This window comes from Tachysurus vachellii, chromosome 4 (assembly GCF_030014155.1).
Source record: "Tachysurus vachellii isolate PV-2020 chromosome 4, HZAU_Pvac_v1, whole genome shotgun sequence".
Lineage (NCBI taxonomy): Eukaryota > Metazoa > Chordata > Actinopteri > Siluriformes > Bagridae > Tachysurus > Tachysurus vachellii.
The window spans coordinates 16736196-16755460 of NC_083463.1; the positions used below are offsets into that span (position 1 = coordinate 16736196).

At 38.5% G+C, this 19265-nt stretch overlaps 3 protein-coding genes and 1 long non-coding RNA gene across 4 annotated transcripts in view; 2 read left to right on the forward strand and 2 right to left on the reverse strand.

Annotated features, from left to right (window-relative positions):
- LOC132844534 (uncharacterized) overlaps positions 1 to 205 on the forward strand; it is a 10323-nt gene extending 10118 nt beyond the window's left edge. The window contains exon 3 of the long non-coding RNA XR_009648351.1: positions 17 to 205. This is a non-coding gene — a long non-coding RNA (uncharacterized LOC132844534). The remainder of the gene's footprint in view (positions 1 to 16) is intronic.
- The window catches only part of arf3b (ADP-ribosylation factor 3b), a 9306-nt gene extending 2967 nt beyond the window's left edge, over positions 1 to 6339 (reverse strand). Inside the window, exons 1-4 of the mRNA XM_060868067.1 lie at positions 6206 to 6339; positions 1119 to 1298; positions 398 to 508; positions 87 to 211 (exon numbers count right to left, since the gene is read on the reverse strand). Of these exons, the coding sequence (XP_060724050.1) occupies positions 87 to 211; positions 398 to 508; positions 1119 to 1266 (384 nt within the window). The 5' untranslated portion in view covers positions 1267 to 1298; positions 6206 to 6339. The remainder of the gene's footprint in view (positions 1 to 86; positions 212 to 397; positions 509 to 1118; positions 1299 to 6205) is intronic.
- A 2579-nt stretch (positions 6340 to 8918) lies between these two features.
- fkbp11 (FKBP prolyl isomerase 11) lies at positions 8919 to 14192 on the forward strand. Its single transcript, XM_060868066.1, has 6 exons — positions 8919 to 9285; positions 9548 to 9610; positions 10255 to 10342; positions 11691 to 11724; positions 12017 to 12087; positions 13935 to 14192. The coding sequence occupies exons 1-6, from the start codon at positions 9175 to 9177 to the stop codon at positions 14141 to 14143; spliced, it is 576 nt and encodes a 191-aa protein (XP_060724049.1). The 5' UTR covers positions 8919 to 9174; the 3' UTR covers positions 14144 to 14192.
- Positions 14193 to 14512: 320 nt separating this feature from the next.
- Positions 14513 to 18966, reverse strand: ccdc65 (coiled-coil domain containing 65). The gene is made up of 10 exons (XM_060867101.1): positions 18811 to 18966; positions 18185 to 18295; positions 17879 to 18039; positions 17121 to 17288; positions 16854 to 17023; positions 16062 to 16200; positions 15775 to 15972; positions 15390 to 15608; positions 15096 to 15248; positions 14513 to 14904 (listed from the first exon to the last, which is right to left on the reverse strand). Exons 3-10 carry the CDS (start codon positions 18014 to 18016, stop codon positions 14608 to 14610), a joined length of 1482 nt encoding a protein of 493 aa, XP_060723084.1. The 5' UTR covers positions 18017 to 18039; positions 18185 to 18295; positions 18811 to 18966; the 3' UTR covers positions 14513 to 14607.
- Positions 18967 to 19265: the final 299 nt, after the last annotated feature.

Here is a 19265-nt window from a genome sequence, read left to right on the forward strand (position 1 = left end):
TTTATATTGTTATTAGGTGCATTTGTCCTAAAGATTACTGATTCTAGGTAGGTTGGACAGATGGAGAGAAAGAATGAAGAGTGAACCTGTTTGTTGGCGAAAACTAGGAGAACAGCATCACGCAGCTCATCTTCTGCCAACATCCTCATCAGCTCCTCCCTGGCTTCGTTCACACGCTCTCGATCGTTACTGTCCACCACAAAGATCAGACCTGCAAGGAATTTCCATCTATCTATCTAATCACACTTTCTGAATATTTCCAGTTTAGATTTCTGGTCATTGTGTGTTCCTGGGTTTCATGTTTTTGTTGTCCTTGTTACCTTGTGTGTGTTTAGCGTGTGTGTGTGTGTGTGTGTGTGTGTGTGTGTGTGTGTGTGTGTGAGGTTGGTGGATTTACCCTGTGTGTTTTGGAAGTAGTGTCTCCAGAGGGGTCGGATCTTATCCTGGCCACCAACGTCCCACACTGTGAAACTGATGTTCTTATACTCCACTGTCTCCACATTAAAACCTAGGAAAAACAAAAAATGTAACACTGAAACAGCAATAACTGAACAATTACACTCTGGAACATTGTATTACTATACTAGCTGCTATACTATTAAAAGCTTCTTAAATCAATTTCAGTATCCTGAAGGTTAAACAAATAATAAAGTTTAACAGTGATCCACTGCGCTAAAAAAATTGGGATTAAAATTGCTGAATTAAATTGCTGAATTAAATTGTTGGTGACAATGCTGAAAAACACTAGAAACTGTTTTAGTGCTTTATTATACTGTATGTTATAGTTTATTTGTTTTTTAATTTGCTGTATTATGGAAAAGGAAGTGAAAAGAAAAAAGGTTTAGATTGGGGGGTCACCCATTATTCAAAATTGAGAATATGAAGTATAATGAAAAAAACATTTTTAGAACCATGGAGACTGTAGAAGGAATAACCTAATATGAAAATGTAAAACTCAAATACCGGTATTTAAGTTAGGTACATGTTTTGGATTGTCGGTGGATGCAATAAACAGACAATAAATAAATCTGTTCTACCAGACACATAAACAGCTGGTTTTTCCTTTACAGACTAGCACTAAAATTGTAATTAATGAATAAAAAAGTCTATGCTCTTACCAATGGTTGGGATGGTGGTAACAATCTCCCCCAGCTTGAGTTTGTACAGGATTGTTGTTTTACCAGCAGCATCTAACCCAACCATCAGAATCCTCATCTCCTTCTTTCCTATGAGGCTCTTCAGGAGATTACCAAAAATATTCCCCATGATTCAACAGTGAGCGTCTTCAGACTAACAATCTGAAATAAATAAATGAAATAAATGTGTGGGTTTGCAGTGAGGCAAAACACTGAAATTCTATCCATAATAATTAATAAGAAAACAAAGAATTCTTACTTAAAGCTTTTTTTCTTGCTTAAAGTAAAACTACACTGAACTGAACTTTCATGAACATAACATAAAAAGTTTATGCTGTGACTCTGTGCCATTCCTTACGGCTGTACTCCAATCTGTTCTAATATTCTTGTCAACTCTGTTCACACAAATCTATACAAAAGAGTCCCTCACAGGTCAAGAGCTTTATTGTCTTGTGTGCAACAGGCCCACACACTGAGTTAGTATTCACAATAATTGTATTCATTCCATCATAGGCATCTTTATACAGTGGGGCAAATAAGTATTTGATGTACTGCTGATTTTCCAAGTTTTCCCACTTTCCCAGCCATGACCCATCTTAAATGCTCCTACTAATGGAAGGAGGTTATTGCCCAAAATCTCGCAATACATGGCCCCAACCATCCTCCCCTCAATACGATGCAGTCGTCCTGTCCCCTTTGCAGAAAAGCATGATGTTTAAACCCCCATGCTTCACTGTTGGGATGGTGTTCTTGGGATTGTACTCATCCTTCTTCTTCCTCCAAAAATGACGAGTGAAGTTTATACCAGAAAGTTCTATTTTGGTCTCATCTGACCACATGACTCCACTGGATCATCCAGATGGTCTTTAGCAAACTTCAGATGGAGCTGGACATGTGCTGGCTTGAGCAGGGGGACATTTCGCGCGCTGTAGGATTTTAATCAATGACAGTGTAGTGTGTTACTAATGGTAACTGTTGAGACTGTGGTTTCAGCTCTCTTCAGGTCATTGAACAGGTCCTCCCGTGTAGTTCTAGGCTGATCCCTCACCTCACCTTTCCCAGGATCATTGACACACCACGAGGCGAGATCTTGCATGGAGCCCCAGTCCGAGGGAGATTAACAGTCATCTTGAATTTCTTCCATTTTCTAATAATTGCGCCAACAGTTCCCTCAACAGTTTCCTTCTCACCAAGCTGTTTGCCTATTGTCCTGTAGCCCATACCAGCATTGTGCAGGTCTACAATTTTGTCCCTAATGTCATTAGACAGCTCTTTGGTCTTGCCCATGGTGGAGAGGTTGGAGTCTGATTGATTGAGTATGTGAACAGGTGTCTTTTATGCAGGTAACAAGTTCAAACAGGTGCAATTATTACAGGTAATGAGTGGAGGATATGAGGGCTTCTTAAAGACAAAATAAAAGGTCTCTGAGAGTCAAAATTCTTGCTAGTTGTTAGGTGATCAAATACTTATTTCATGCAATAAAAAATGGAAATTAATTATTTAAAAATCATACAATGTGATTTTCTGGATTTTTTTTTTCATTCGGTCTCTCACAGTTGATGATTTGCCTATGATGAAAATTACAGATCTCTCCATTCTTTGTAAGTGGGAAAACCTGGAAAATCGGGCAGTGTATCAAATACTTATTTGCCCCACTGTAGGTTACCTGCTAATAAACATTCATTCATTCATTCATTCACTCATAGTCAGTCACTGCTTTACCCTGGTGGATCTAGAGCCTGGACGAAACAGGAAAACACTATGGAAGCCAAAACACCAACACACAAGTTCATTGCAGAGAATCACACACATTCACACATTTTAATAACAACTAGGGGCAATTTAGTGCTGCCAAGCCACCTACCAGCATGTTTTTATGAGGTGGAAAAAACACAGAAACTGGTCAAAACTCACACAGACATGGTAAGAAAATGCAGAATTCACAAAGAATAACCCAAAATCAGGTTGGAACCAGGGACCCTGGAGCTGTGAGGCAACAAAGCTACCCACTAAAAAAAGTTAAATAGGTTTCCCTTAGTAACCTAAATGCATTTTCAGATTGTCCTTCAAGGGAGATCCTAAGGTTCTAAGGTGAAACCCACACAAGCGTTCCTATTTTTAAAAGTGTTCTGAGCAAAACTCCTTAGATGGTTAGAAATGATAACCATCAAAATAACCAGTGAAAACACATTTTTATTAAGAGTGGATTTACAACCATTCAGTCTGAATTTATAACTAGTCAACTGCATTGAGCATGTTATTGAATCAGTGGATGACTTATGTAAACCGTAGATGTTAGTTCAGAATAGTATCTATTCAAAACCTGGTCTCATGTGAAACTACTCAAAAACCCTCTAAGCCTCTTTTGCTTAAAATATAATGTAAAATATAAAGTCTAATATCATAAACTAAATTATACATCAATGATCCCCCACCTTGGCCTCTCTGACCACATCGCTGTTATGCTAATGCCAGCATACAGACCATTTACATTTACATTATTTTCCATTTGGCAGACGCCCTTATCCAGAGCGATGTACAACAGTGCTTTTAAGTCTCTATCAATGAATACATTATCACTGGTTCACTAGGTTACAGACTTAAGATATTATCAACCTAAAACTCAACAACTTTTTTTTTTTTTTTTTTTTTTTTTTAAACAGAACAGTCCCCTTCAAAAAACACAAAAAAGTCATCAAATCAGTTCAGAGGCAGGTAGAACTGTGGACAGAAGGCGCCTCCTCAACACTGCAGGACTGCTTTGACACCACAGACTGGGGCATGTTCAAGCAGGCTGCGAATTTCAACCAGCACATCAACATCCAGTAATACACAGTTAGTTACTGCCTACATCACTAAATGCACTGGTAATATAACAGAACTTAGGACCATCACTACAAGGGCTAATAAGAAACCAAGGCTGACAGGAAAGTTCTAAGGAATACAGAGGGCCTGAAATGCTGCATTCAGAGCCAGTCACTATGATGGCCTAAGAACAGCCAAAGGCGACGTTTCTGGAGCCAAAAATCAGTTCACTTATAAGATAGCCCATTACTTTAAGGACAGCAGAGACTATCATCCTCTCTGGACCCCTTCTAATTTGCATACGGACCAATCGATCCACTGATGATGCAGTCTCCACTTCATACAGCTCACACATCTGGACAGAAAAAACTAATTTGTGAGAATTCTGTTGATAGACTTTAGCTACGCACTCAAACGATCATCCCACAGCAGTTAATACAAAAACTGGACTATCTGGGCCTGAGCACCTAGCTGTGTAACTGGCTGCTAGACTACAGAGGAGAAGTGAACCAACTTGTCATGTGGTGCAGACAAAGGAGATTATTGTTTACTTCGGAAGCAGCAACACCTCAGCACTGGCCAAGAAAGCTCAGAAAAGCCTCTATTTCCTCCACATATTGAGAAGAGCCATAGTTCCAGTACCCATCATGGAAACTTCCTACAGAGGCACTATTGAGAGCATGCTGTCCAGCTGAATCATGGCGTGGTTGGGAACTGTTCCACCTCTGACAGGAAAACCCTGCAGTGCATAGTGAATGCAGCTGGAAAGAAAGTGCCCCTCTCCTTTCTCATCTGGGCATCTACAACACCCACCTTGCCTGCAAAGCATGGAGCATTATAGGTGACTCCACCCTACCCCTACACAATTTCTTCATCTTCTGCCACCTGGGAGAAGATTCCAGAGCCTCCAGGCCCGCACCACCAGACTGAAGAACAGTTTCATCCATCAGGCAGTCAGAATGGTGAACACTCTCTCCTCTCTTCGACCATTCAACTACCCCATAGAGTCTATATTGTAGCCTTGCCTTGTTAATAATATTTATAAATACTTGTTTTATATATATATATATATATATATATATATATATATATATATATATATATATATAGATAGATAGATAGATAGATAGATAGATAGATAGATAGATAGATAGATAGATAGATAGATAGATAGTAAACACATATGTGTATTTTTTTTCAGTTGTATTTTTCTAGTCGCTGCACCATTGGACTGAGTCAAAGGCAATTTGAATCCTATGTATTTCCTGAACATGGAATAGGTTTGACAATAAAGCTGACTCTGACTCTCTGTTCTGAAACTAAATCACTCACAACACTGAAGCAAGCATATTTGCTTGGGAATATTGCGAGCATATTTGCTTGTGTATTATATTGTATTCTAACTGCTCTACTGATTAAAAAATCTGTCGTAATTAATATCAGAAATTATTATTATTTGATGGTGATTAATATGGCCGATATACAGGAAATAAATAAGAGGCAGGCTGTGGAGATGAGCTACACCTCCACCGTTTCCTGCTGTCCATCAGGCAACCAAAAAAAATAATAATAACGATAGTCCACATCTTTAACGCAATGAGAGATCATTTGAACTACAACAAACAGCATATGCGGCTTTATCGTCGATTTGGATTAAATAACCGCTTGTGACCTACGCGCTTTAGCTACACATCTTGTTTTCTCCTGTGGTTCACGCAAACAGCAATATGACCCTATTTTGATCCAAGTATAAAACCTAGACAACTAAGTTACGCATATAAGCTATATATAGGCCGCTATTCTTGTTTTACCGGATGAACAAAATGCAAACACCGGGCTAATGAGGCACCATGTCATGTCGGCGTGGGCTTGTGGCTTTATCACAGGCTACAGAGAAAAGCCTGCGATCATAGTTTACATCAATAGCACGAAAATGTCTTCATGCTTCACTTGACGTGACATTGTCTGGTCCAAACGAAGAGAAACAAACTCAACGGCAGCAGTAAAGGATGGAATAAAACAGTGCGTTAAACAAATAAAAAGGAAGCCGCAATGGCGAAGAGCGGCTCGGTTTGTTCATTCATTCACCGACATTGAGGCGCTATCCGGAGCTCTAGGTGCTGAAACGCCCCTCACGCACCTCGTCTTTCTGTACATCGTTAATAAAGCTCAGAAACAGCTCTTACTGATACAGAACCTCTGCGGTCAACAAACCAAAATATGTTTATTATGAAGGAATCTAAATATCCTCACATCTTTCTTACCTGTTTTAGGGATGACAGCAGCCGATTTCGCATACGGAGAGGTAGGAGGAAATCTCGCTGTAGGCCTGCTGAGAATTCGGGTTTTCTCGCGATAAACCGTTCAGAGGAGATCTTCACAATCCAGATGTCTTATTATTCCAGTCATGCATTCAGAAGACGCCTTGTTTTTATTAGCATTTAAATAATTGTTTACTTTAAAGTCTCTTTTTTTGAAAGCTTGAAGGACTGCAATTAAGAAAGCCTAAATTACTGCCTTGATTTACATCCACTAGACTTTGTACCATCACCACCACCTTGTATTGATAGGATACGATGGTGCTGATCATGCTTATAAATTAATGAGTGTAAATATGGTAATGTCATATTCAATAATATGTTTATAAAATATCAATAATTAAAAAAATGTATGATTTATAGATGCTAATGTACAGATGTGTGTTAAAGCAAGAGCTTAGAACAAGCATATATTTGCTTGCATATATTTACACATATACATTACAGCATAGTGATTTTTTAACACATCCCAGCTTGCTAGGAAGTTCAGATCAGAACACAGGGTCAGCCCTGATAAAGCACCCCTGCAGTAGAGAGGGTTAAGGGCCTTGCTCACAGCCCAACAATGCTAGGGCTTGAACCCCACACCTTTTGATCAGTACTTTAATTCTATCTGTAAATATAATTTTGGACGTCTGAAATAGAATCTTTAAAATACACATTACATTTATCTAGGCTGTTTTATTTATTTTTATCATTATTATTATTATTATTATTATTATTATTATTATTATTATTATTATTATTATTATTAATATTCTTTTTATTATTATTATTTATTTTTTATTATTATTATTTTTTTTTTTTACAAGAGCTCAACTTCCTGTCACATTTTTGTTTCAAATAATGTTTGCTAGTGTATTTATGACTGCAGGGTAAAACTGACTATTAAACTACATGTTAAAAAAAGATACAGATATTGTAATAGCTACAGAAATATCATTTGCATTTTAAATTGTGAATGAAGGTAAATTTTCATCTCCTGTAGTTGTAGCTGATTTATTTGACTTCAGATCATTTCTGATCATTACGAAAAAGAAACTTGATTCAGCATGTCTGTTCTCTGGTCTTACTGCACAACCACTTGTGCATTTTTCTTGGTTCTCCACTATTCCCAGAAAAAAAGTTTATTCCTGCAAAGTATTCTCTGCTATGGCTGCTAATACTGGTGTAGTAACAGTTTCAACATAGGACGTGGACTTTTACATGGCGAGCAGATTAATACACATAATGAAACGTCCTAGTGTGGTTTTAGGAAATATAAACACTCTTGAAACTCTGCTTGACCAATCAAATTAGTGGGGTAAAATACTGTTGTATAGATATTTTATACTTTAATACGTTTTTTAAATCAACTTTACAACAAATTGTTTGGCCCAGAAGAGCTGGAGGGACTATGTCTCTCGGCTGGCCTGGGAACGCCTCGGTATTCCCCCGGAGGAGCTGGAGGAAGTGTCTGGGGAGAGGGAAGTCTGGGTGTCCCTGCTCAGACTGCTGCCCCCGCGACCCGGCCCCGGATAAGCGATAGAAGATGGATGGATGGATGCATGTTTGGCCCAGAAAAATTCTATGTGGTTTTATTTTCGATCTGTTTTTTTTTTTTTAAAGTGTGGTGTGACTTCAAATGTAGTAAAATTCCCATCAAACAATAGTGTGGAATAACAAGAGTATATTTTAAAAAGAACTGTTTGACAAGAGAATTCATTTTATGTCAGACTTACTAAATAGTACTGATGAGATTGATACCAACCTGCGATTTCTTGCTTTCTCCCAGATTGGGTTTTTGTTTAAAGATTGCAATTTGGTTGTGAAGCACTTTGGCACTAAATTCCTTTACCTTGTGAAAATACGTCTCAGTAACAACTTAATTAGTCAGGCAGATTCCTAACTTGTTATTAGATGCATTCTTATTTTGGATAAAAGTTGTAATCATTATTACATGAGAAAATGTCTCACAGAAGATATCAGTTGTTACACAAAAGCACTTGTGAAATGGAAATGGTTTTTGATACTTTCTACAAAATAATTACAATAGATGACTCTGGATCTTTTCTTGTTACTGGCTTAGAGATAACGCATTAAAGTCATTCAATAATTCTTCTTTGGAGGTTTCATGTACATAAAGCTAAAGTAAAGTCAATCACGTCCTCCTTCAGTTTTTTCTGTAAAGATCTTGAAATATCTTATGACACTTTTAACTCAATCACTAGCAATAAGAAGTGTATAAAACACCCCTTTTTCTATGCAGAAATAGTGATGTTATATGGTATATGTTATATTTAGAAAAAAATGTATATTTACAACAATAAAAAAAAACACCTTGTACTAAGGAATTTAAACCGTGCCACAAACGGAAATGCGTCATAGCGCAAAATACAAATAGGCTATTTGGGTCACATTGACCCTCTACCCCTGACTGAACGGGTTAAACCCAGCAAGTGGATTGTGGACATATTCCAGTATTTCAGATTGTACTGAAATATTGACAAATAGCGCCTCGAGTATGCCAGAAGAACAGGACCACGTCCAAACGTGCCAGTAAGCAATGCAGCAATCTATACTGCCACCTAGTGTAAGCAGGCGGAACTGCACTGTCAGTCACCGCGGCTTGCAGAGACTTCTGGGATGCTGGAGGAATTCTGGAGGCGGTGCTCCTGATAGCCAGGTGTTAGGACAGAGATCACGGCTGTGCTTTTATCATTCCGTTATAATAACACATCAGCCTTAACTGGCATCGAGCCGCAAGCTATTTAAGTTGCGTGTGTGTGAGTGTGTGTGTGAGAGAGATTTATTGTCCAAAGCCGTCGTCTTTTATGCACGACGCGTCCTGTAGAGAGCGACCTTTTTTCCCCACGGAAGTTAAACAGCCTTTTATCGTTTTATTAGAAGATTTTCTTTTATTTTAAAGAGCTACAATGTTATTGAGGAGTGGTGTTTTTGTCCTCTTGTTCGTGGGCTTGGTTTTTATTGGAGCTGAAGACAGTGAGACGGAGAAACATGTTGAAGAGTTAGAGGTGGAAACACTGGTAAGTTCTGTTTAAGTTTCACCCCCTTAATGACTAGTGTTTATAGCTTCTCGAAGAAGACATGTAGCATCCTGTTCAAATGCACAGCAATAACTTTGATTTAAGCGCGCAATGCAGCCTATAATATACCAACATCATATCAATTAAGCAATTAACTGTTTTTTTTACCAGCTTGTGTTGATTTGCAGTAGCACGTGCAATGAAACGTATTTCCCAGTTACACGTATGCACATAAACACATTGTATACATTTGTGTTTTAAGGCAAAGCCGGAGACATGCACATTAACATCAACGATGGGGGACACGCTTCATATCCATTATACGGTAAGATCACATGCTTTATTCGATAGAAAATATAATGTAAGGTCATTTTTGTATTAGAAGAGAAAAAAAAAAGGCACCGCCCAGTGGACTTTGGTGTTATGTAAAAGCACTGCACGTTGTGATTTTAAAAAACATCGTGCCATCGTGCGCCATCGTACAATCCAGATGTTGAAGTCATTCCGCCTAAAAGCAACTGTTGTTATTTACGCATTAGTCTGAGAGCCTGAGCTCTAGAATCAAAGAGGCGTTTTGGATTATGAATGAGAGTATGAGTAGTAGTCGAGCCTTGGCCACGCGGAGCTGTACAACGGTGACGTGTGCTTTCGGGAGCACAGGGACAAGTCTATTGAACAGACGGAAATGGTGATGTGTCAGCATGAAAACGTGACTTGGCCTAGAAATGCTTTTTTTTTTTTGGTACAACTCTGTGACGAATAGTAGATCTGCTTGTGCATTAGACTGTGTTTCAGGAGGAGGAGCAACACGTCAGCACTCCAGTTCAGACTGGCCGCAGTCCAAACACACCACATGTGTGCAAAATTTCAAGTCAACATTACATACACCCAGTGGACTGGATTACATTGTTTAATCCTGATGTGATTTATTCTTTATAGAAATGTAAATATAAACTGTATTGTGTATAGGGCCGGCTTTTGGATGGAAAGGTGATAGACTCCTCTCTGTCCCGAGATCCACTGGTGGTCGAACTTGGGAAACGAACTGTCATTGCAGGTAGGTACAGTGACCAATCCTGTTGGAAGGAAAGGAGCTTTAGAAAAGTAACCCTGAGCCATCACACGCTATGTTTTTTTAAGAGTGTGATTAAATGCACACCTTTCTTGTACAGTTTGCACAGGTTTAAAATAAGAAAAAAGTAAGAAAATAAAATGTTATATAGAAAAGCAGTGTTAAATGTGGCATGGTTATGCAGCTGTGGTTTGTGTCTCACAGCTCCAGGGTCTATGCTTCAGCTATGAGCTTGGGTTATGATCTGTGCAGAGTCTCTGTGCATGCTCTGTCTGTGTCTTCATGAGTTTCCTCTGCCTTAGAAACCTTCTCTGGCTTCCTCCCACAAAGAAAAAAGTGCAATGAGTATACGTTACTACTAAATATTTAGAGCTGTAAACAAATCCAGACTTCTTGGAGATAATCTATACAAACAAACAAAAGAACACTACATGTTAGCAAATTGAAGGCAGCATTCCAGATGCAGACAACCTCAAAATCTACTCTTAATATTAGATTTTAAAGTTTTTATATAACATTCATTCATTCATTCATCTTCTACCGCTTATCCGAACTACCTCGGGTCACGGGGAGCCTGTGCCTATCTCAGGCGTCATTGGGCATCAAGGCAGGATACACCCTGGATGGAGTGCCAACCCATCGCAGGGCACACACACACACTCTCATTCACTCACACAATCACACACTACGGACAATTTTCCAGAGATGCCAATCAACCTACCATGCATGTCTTTGGACCGGGGGAGGAAACCGGAGTCCCCGGAGGAAACCCAGAGGCACGGGGAGAACATGCAAACTCCACACACACAAGGCGGAGGCGGGAATCGAACCCCCACCCTGGTGGTGTGAGGCGAACGTGCTAACCACTAAGCCACCGTGCCCCCCCGTTTTTATATAACATTATTAGATTATCTACAAATGATTTTTTTCATGATTTTTATGCATTTGCAGTTTGATTTCAGGGATGCTGCAGCAGCCTCAGCACCCCCACTTCCTATATCATTGCACAAAAACATGCTCATTGTTGGGTTGGCTGCACTGAAATGACCTCAGTTATGTATGTGTGTAAATATGTGTATAATGGCCTACAATGGACTGCTACCCTCTTCAAGGTGTATTCCTATCTCATGATCAGTTTTCCAGAACATTGTTTCAATATTCTGACCCTGACCAGAATAAAACAGCTACTGAATGAATGAATGAATGAATGAATATGTATAAGGGTATTAATGGTTCTAATACAAATCTCTAAAGTATTGCAGTATTCAATAATTAGGAACTATTTCTTAGTATTTGTTTTGGGCAACATTAACAAGTCTTGTTTATCCCACAGGTCTAGAACAAGCTCTGGTTGGTGTCTGTGAAGGGTAGGTGTCAAGAGCTTTAATGCAGTATGTCGTTGGTAGACTTTGTCTATACACACAAGGTCATGGGATTATTTCAGAGTATTCTGACTTTTTAAGTAAAATTATCTTTCCAGCATATGATCAGACAGGCTGAACTTCAAAAGCTTATATCATTCAAACACCTCTCATATTGAATATGGAAGTGTATTAAAATGCATTTATAAGCCTATGCTAAATCTGGCACAAGGTGATTTAATGATGTATGTCTTAGCTCACTCTTGAAACATTCAATATATCTTTAATTTCTCCTAAGACAAAAAATCAAGGCTACCATTCCTGCACATCTAGCATATGGGAAAAGAGGATACCCCCCAACTATCCCAGGTAACAAAGCAACTCTTAAAACTGAAATCTCATATAAACTGATGGTATTATATAACAAGCTTATTGTTTGTAAAATTGTTGTTGATTTTTCTTCTGTTATTAATTTTTCTATCTAGTTTACAGTTAAGTAATGAATGTGTAACACATGAACAAATATCCAGAGCTAAACAGAGGTTAACAGTCTTTTCTAATAACAGATTTTCAGGATGTAGGTGTGATGTATTCAAAGGCAGAAGGATTAAGTTCCTTATGTGTAGGTTTTAATGAAGAAAAGGCACAGAAAACAATTCCAAAATGGCAGGTACTGTAATAGATCCAGAAAACCAGGACAGGTAGCCAGCATAGCAAAGGTACATTATCTATATCCATAAACACAAAAAATACAATAAACAAAGCAAAGGCTGATATACAAAAGACAATTATGAAACAAAGGGCTCAGTAAAGTAGCTAGCACTAACAGTACTTCGCGTGGTGTTTACAAAACTGTCAGTTTAAATACCCACAGTGGCAGGAGAAGTTCTCTAGGGAATTGATCAAAACTTTGATATTTGTTTTTGAAAATGTAGTAAAGTAAAAGTTGAAATATTGTGGAATATAAATGCTTCAAACACATTTTGGGAATATATTTGTTAATATTTCGTACTTTAAAACAATTTGCAATCATCGATAATGTTTTAAAAGTATAAAATATTCTCAAATATACTTCTAAAGTGTGTATAAAGCATTTCTACTTTACCCTGTACTCGCTTGTTGCTGTTGTTTAATTATTTGCCATGGAGTATAATTTCTGCATCTTTTCATGTTGAGTGAGGAATAGAGCTGTGAGGTTATGTGTAACTCAAAAAATTACCTTTAGAAATAAACTGCATGATGGATCAAAAGTACCAACAGGGTTATGATCAGAATGAGATGGTTTAAGGAGAAATCCATCAGTGTCAGTAGTTAAATCTGGTAACCACTGACAAGACCAGTGATAACACCTGGAAGAAATTCTGTTTATCAGTGTTACACCACCAAAGAAAGGCTTGATCACACTCCAAAGGATAAGTAAATAGCAGCAGAAGAAGGTGACAATAATAAGTGAGAAGTCTAATCTAAGACTGTACCAATTGTGAACTAGTGTCAATACTGAAATGAGCATTAACGGCACAGAATCAGCAGAGAGACCCTATTGACCTTAAAAAAATGCTTTCATAGTTTATTCGGTGATACACAGGATGAAGGGAGCAAAGGTAGAAAATGGGTGAATAGAATGTTTTGGCCTGAGTTGCTGGGTTGAATGAATTGAGGGAATGCATTATTCAGAGCCAGAAACTGCCAATATGTGCTACTGGCAAGTTTGTTTCTATCAGCAAAGAGAAATAGGTTGAATGTGCACCATTAGCTAGCATTCCAGCAAACAGGGTGAATGTAAATTGCCGATACATTCATTCATTCATTTTCTACCGCTTATCCGAACTACCTCGGGTCACGGGGAGCCTGTGCCTATCTCAGGCGTCATCGGGCATCAAGGCAGGATACACCCTGGACGGAGTGCCAACCCATCGCAGGGCACACACACACACACTCTCATTCACTCACGCAATCACACACTACGGACAATTTTCCAGAGATGCCAATCAACCTACCGGCGATACAATGAGCAATTAATTGCATTCTATGTAAATACCAGATGTGAACCATGAAGGGAGAGGAGAAAAGGATAAACTGCATTATTACAACAATATTCTAGATAATATCCTGCATTATTTTAACTGTGGTTTCCTTGATTAAGAACTGGTTTGAGGTTCAACAAAAAAATAAAGTCAGTATTCATCATCTAGATTTTTTCACTTCCATCTCTGCAGGTGATGCAGCACTGGAGTTTGAGGTGGAGGTGATTTCCTTGCTGCAGCAGACACCCTGGCAGAAGCTGGTGAATGATGTCTTTCCTCTTGTGTGCCTGGCACTTGTTCCCACTTTACTGGGACTGGTGGGTCTCTACCTCTACAAGAAGGCCAACACACAACCTCAAGGCAAGAAGAAGAGCAAGGACAAGAAGAGCAAGAAGAAATAAGAAGGACACGAAAGGAACAATAAACTATTTAAATAAAAAAAATGAAAAATCTGAAAAACGTTGTGATTGGCATCTTTCTATCTGCACTGGTGTTTGTTACTTTTCTTGTTTATTTTGCATTACAGTTTTGTGAAAAAAAGAATCAAACATAAGGGTGGGGAAAGTTAAATTTACATCTTATTTCTTGCTGAGTATGTTTTTTTATAAAGTGAAGTATGAAGTATAATCATGTTGATGTCAGATATATATATATATATATATATATATATATATATATATATATATATATATATATATATATATATATAGAATAATAACAAAATATTTCTTAAGAATGTGTTAAAACATATACGTATGTTATTTGCTTGAATAGTGCCATGTAATCATTTACATGTTTTGCATCTGTGATGCATGTCTGATGGTGTCTGGAACATTGTTCTCGTTTAGGCATGTGTACAACTTCTCTACATTGTGTATTGCACCACATGAGCTGCCTCTATGACGGGCCTGCGTGTGATTGTTTGGGTTTCTGAAGCAGGAGAAGCTTGGAGTGATGGGCTGGACAACATGAGCAGCGAGTTTTGCTGCTGAAGGACCTCATCATTAACAGAGACTCCATCCAGGTACTGCTTGAGGAGAATCCTCAGCTGCTGGTTCTCCCATCCTAGGACCTTCTTCTCACGTTCTAAACACAAACGCTCCAGCACAACCTTGTTATATCTTTGCCAGAACTTTTCCAGACCTGTATAGTCCATCATTGTCTGACAGTGGAGGAGAAGTGAAAGGATGAATGTCAAAGAGCTGGAATAATGAGTCTATTTAAGAAATGTTAGCTATTAATGTTCCAAATGATACACTGTTTAAATCGATATGTTTGCTGTGTTTTGGACATCAGTGAGTGTGTGATGATAATTGTAATAATCAATATGATTTGTTCAAATGTGTATTTTACCTTTGCTAACTCTTCAGACATCACCTCCATAGCATGTGCTTTCTCTTGTCTCAGTTCCTCAGCATTTAAAGATGAGGTGTAAAAGGGAAGCACCTTCTCCTGCTCCGTTTCAAGCTTGCGACACACACCAGCCAGACGTAACAACGTGTCACCCTGAGGATAAGAAACAAAGGGGATGAAAAAAATCAGTTTGTTATGATTTTAAAATGACTCTTGATTAAACTCTTGTTCAATCTGACTGCTTTGCTTCATGAAGTGACCAGCAGTGTGTGAATGTATAATAAACGTACATACCTCTCCTATAATATCCTGTAGTTTTTTAATTGTGTTATTGCTGTACATAGTGTGATTAGCGAGCAGTGTTTTTTCAGCTGCCTGAGCAGAGGAGAGCTCAGCTCTAAGCTGTTGGACTTTCTGAGTAACTTCCTCACATTCAGCCCGAAGGCCATGTACAAATGTTTCATTCTCCCTCTGATCAGAGCTCAGATGAGAACGTAGAGCATTGATGGTGCCCTGCAAGCACACAGAAGATATAAGCAGTAAATTATGCCACTTAATTTTTATAAAGACCTATTTAAATACACTGCATAAAGATGTATTTATTTCATTAAACAAAGTAACTGCATTCATTTTTTCACAGAGGTAAATTTTTACAGGGCTAAATTTTTCATTCTCTGACCTGCAATTTCTGCATGTGCTTCATCTGCAGATCTGCTTCCTGAGCATTCCGCTGGTCTGTGGCACGGAGCGAATCAAATGCAATCTGTCTGTCCTCAGTGGCTTCAGTGTACTTCTGATGTTCATGCTGAAACTGCTGCCACAAATCTTCCACTGTGCCTTCCATCTGGATACGCAGCGCATGCTTGTCCTCAATGTCCTGCAAATGCAGACCAACCTGGATCAAGATCATTTATTCTACAGGTGTTTTAATGAAATTTCTTAAATGTATTAGACTGTGGACAGTACCCGGTTTTTTATGTCATCATGTGCACTCTGATAGTCCTGTCTGGCTTCATTGTCTATTCCAGCATAGCGTTGTTCTAAGGCAAAAGAAGCTGCTTCCAAATATTCAGTTTCCTGCTCATGCCGCTTCAAAATTTGTTCCCTGAAAAAAATTATTCATTCAAAGCTCTGTATGGATGTTTGAAAGATGTTTTCTCTCCCATTCCTGTTGCACTTTATTGATGCCCTGTATCTTGCACACTGGGTCCTGGAGAAAAGTTATTTAATTTCATCTGTTAATGTTACTGTTAAAGTCTGGGTTGACAATAAATATCTACTCTATGTCAACGTCAACCTTGTACTTTTATAAATAAAAAAATTATTTGCACATTGGTGTTACGGTTAGTGTTAGGTTATAGTTACACTATAGGTGTATGATATAATGGTTTTATAGTAATAGTTACAATTACAGTGACTTGAGTATTTTACTTTGTATGTCCAAATAATATTCAGTGGTATACTATGTGTACAGTTATTTAATGTTGAAGAAATACTTTGCTGAATTAATTCACACTCGGTGCCTGTTATGCGCATCCAAACATATGAACATGAACATGTCCCCTAGGTTCAAATCCAAACTCGGTATTAAGTTATGGATGATTATCTCCAAGGTACAAATTATAAAAAATACTGTGAGACATTTGTTGTTGAAGTCAGAGGTCAGTAGTCCAGTGCTCCACCACTGACATACCACCTTCCACATAAAATCAAGTAAAAAGCATACAGTATGTGTGCATGGAAATGGTGACTTTATACCTCTCTGTGCTGTAGTCAGTACTGAGTTCCTTCACATTGGTGTTCCAATGTGACTCTAGTGCTGCCAGTCGGCTTTTCTGTATCTCCAGGAGATGATCCAGACACTGGAGATGAGCCCTGTGAGCAAGCGCTGACTGCTGCTCCGCTTCACTCAGATCAGACACCAATAACTGCAACATTAGACATACCCATTAGACATCCCAGAGCTTGGAGTGACAAGCTTTAAACACATAAGCTTCTTTATCTATAACATCTGGACCTCCCCACCTTAATAACGTTGTCCTTGCAATCCACAACTCTCTCAAAAGTTTGGCTGAGTATTGCGAAATCTTCACGCAGCTCTGCTGCTCGAGTTTGGCGCAGGCTCGACCGCCACTGCTGGTTCAACTTGTGCAGGTTAGTTTTGCTGTTTCGCTCTTCTTTTTGCAGTTTATCCTACAAACACACAACGAATCATCAGTTCTGATCTGACATTAAACCCACAGCACCAGTTATCAACAATTTTGTCTGTTGACTGTGATGGAAATGTTTACTAAGCAGCTGTTTCTAAGGGTCTGACCTTCTGTGTGCATGACTTGAAGTTGGTTGTCACTAGAAATTATTATTACCAGACATTGTTTGTGTAAAATACTCGAGGGTCAGAAGGAGCTGGAGACGAGATGGAGAGACTCAGGCTCATAAACAACTTAGGCAGATCTTGGTAAGGGTAAGATTATCCTGATCAGGAGGTGATCAGGCGTTGTCCATCTAGCCAATGATAGATGATGTTTTCCTTTCTTTAGTTTCTGTGTTTGAATCAGGCTTATAAAATATAAATGTAACCAATGTAACATGAGATGCCTTGGATCCTGTTGCACAAATAATTTTTTTTAATTCTTAAAACCTTTTTACCCTGAATACCAGTGCGATATTTGCTCAAAACTTTCACACAATTTTTTACCAATAACCTCATTTAAAGTTATTATATATGCGCACACACAAACACAGACACACAGACACAGACACACACACACACACACACACACCTTAAGGAACTGTGTGAGCACATCTTCTTTTATTTTGGAATTTTGTTCTTCAGCCTGGGCCTTCTGCTGTAGGGACAGCAGTCTGTCCTCCTCAGTCATCTGCTTTCCTCCTCCCTTCTTCCCTCCTTTCTTCGGCATCACTGATCTATTTCTTTTAAGATCTACAAATTAAGAATACATGAACAGAATATACATGCATGGATTTAAAGTGCAAATGCTGTAAAATAAAGATTAATGAGTGAATAAATTTCAATAAATACATTAAACAAAAAAAGATTTAAAGTGCCCATGGAGACAGGTCCTTACTGAGCACTTGTGTTGTACGGTTTTGTTGAATGTTGCTGGGCAACTACAAGCCCCGAGTGGAGAGGAATTACTTCTGCTGGGTCCTAAATCCTGGCCCATTTCTGCTATTTACTGATGAACAGGTATTAATTTGAAAATGTACAATGCATTAAAAATGAAAACACTTATAAATTCGCATACAAGAGTTGTAATTCTTACAAGAGTAAAAAAAAAATTCATTTTCAGTCACCACTTCCTTGTCGGGATCTAGGCTTATTTTGGGAATACTGGGTGTGAGGCAGGAATGTTTTTTGAAGTCTGAAGAAATCAGAGAACACAAATGTAACTCCAAACAAACACAAGGAGAATTGAACAGGGGGCAATGGAGCTGAGAGGTGGCAACACTGTGTGCTCTGTCACTATGCCATCTATAATAATAAAAATAATAAAGTGTACAGTAGTTTGTGAGACCTTTGTTAAAAAGAAATCTAGCATGTATCAACTTCCTATCAAAAATCACGCCATACATACAGTACACACAGGTGTGAAAAAGTGTTGGCCCCTTCCTGTTTTTTTTTTGCATGTTTGTGACACTTTAATGTTTCAGATCATTCATTCGTTCATTTTCTACCGCTTATCTGAGCTACCTCGGGTCACGGCGAGCTTGTGCCTATGTCAGGCGTCATTGGGCACCAAGGCAGGATACACCCTGGACGGAGTGCCAACCCATCGCAGGACTCGCGCAGGACACACAGACACAGACACAGACACAGACAAAGACACACACACACACACAGACACACAGACACACACACACACACACACACACACACACACGATGATCTGAAACATTAAAGTGCAACAAACGTGCAAAAAAAGAAATAAAAATAAATCAGGAAGGGGACAAGGGGGTTCTCACACCATTGTATATATATATATATATATATATATATATATATATATATGAACGACACAACAAACTGAACACATCACATTATAACAACAGCACGAGATCCTTCCGCAATGAATATTTGCTCTATAGCTTAGACGTTATGCTAACACTATTTATTTTAGATCGAACAAAATACTGCTTTTACACATA

Excerpts from the sequence above, each read along its gene's own strand:
- fkbp11 (XM_060868066.1), top strand. The coding sequence starts at position 9,175 with ATGTTATTGAGGAGTGGTGTTTTTGTCCTCTTGTTCGTGGGCTTGGTT. Across the intron at positions 9,611-10,254 it reads CGCTTCATATCCATTATACG|GGCCGGCTTTTGGATGGAAA; the intron begins GTAAGATCACAT and ends TATTGTGTATAG. Across the intron at positions 11,725-12,016 it reads CTGGTTGGTGTCTGTGAAGG|ACAAAAAATCAAGGCTACCA; the intron begins GTAGGTGTCAAG and ends ATTTCTCCTAAG.
- ccdc65 (XM_060867101.1), bottom strand. The coding sequence starts at position 18,016 with ATGCCGAAGAAAGGAGGGAAGAAGGGAGGAGGAAAGCAGATGACTGAG. Across the intron at positions 15,609-15,774 it reads AGCACATGCAGAAATTGCAG|GGCACCATCAATGCTCTACG; the intron begins GTCAGAGAATGA and ends GTGTGCTTGCAG. Across the intron at positions 14,905-15,095 it reads TGTCTGAAGAGTTAGCAAAG|ACAATGATGGACTATACAGG; the intron begins GTAAAATACACA and ends CTCCACTGTCAG.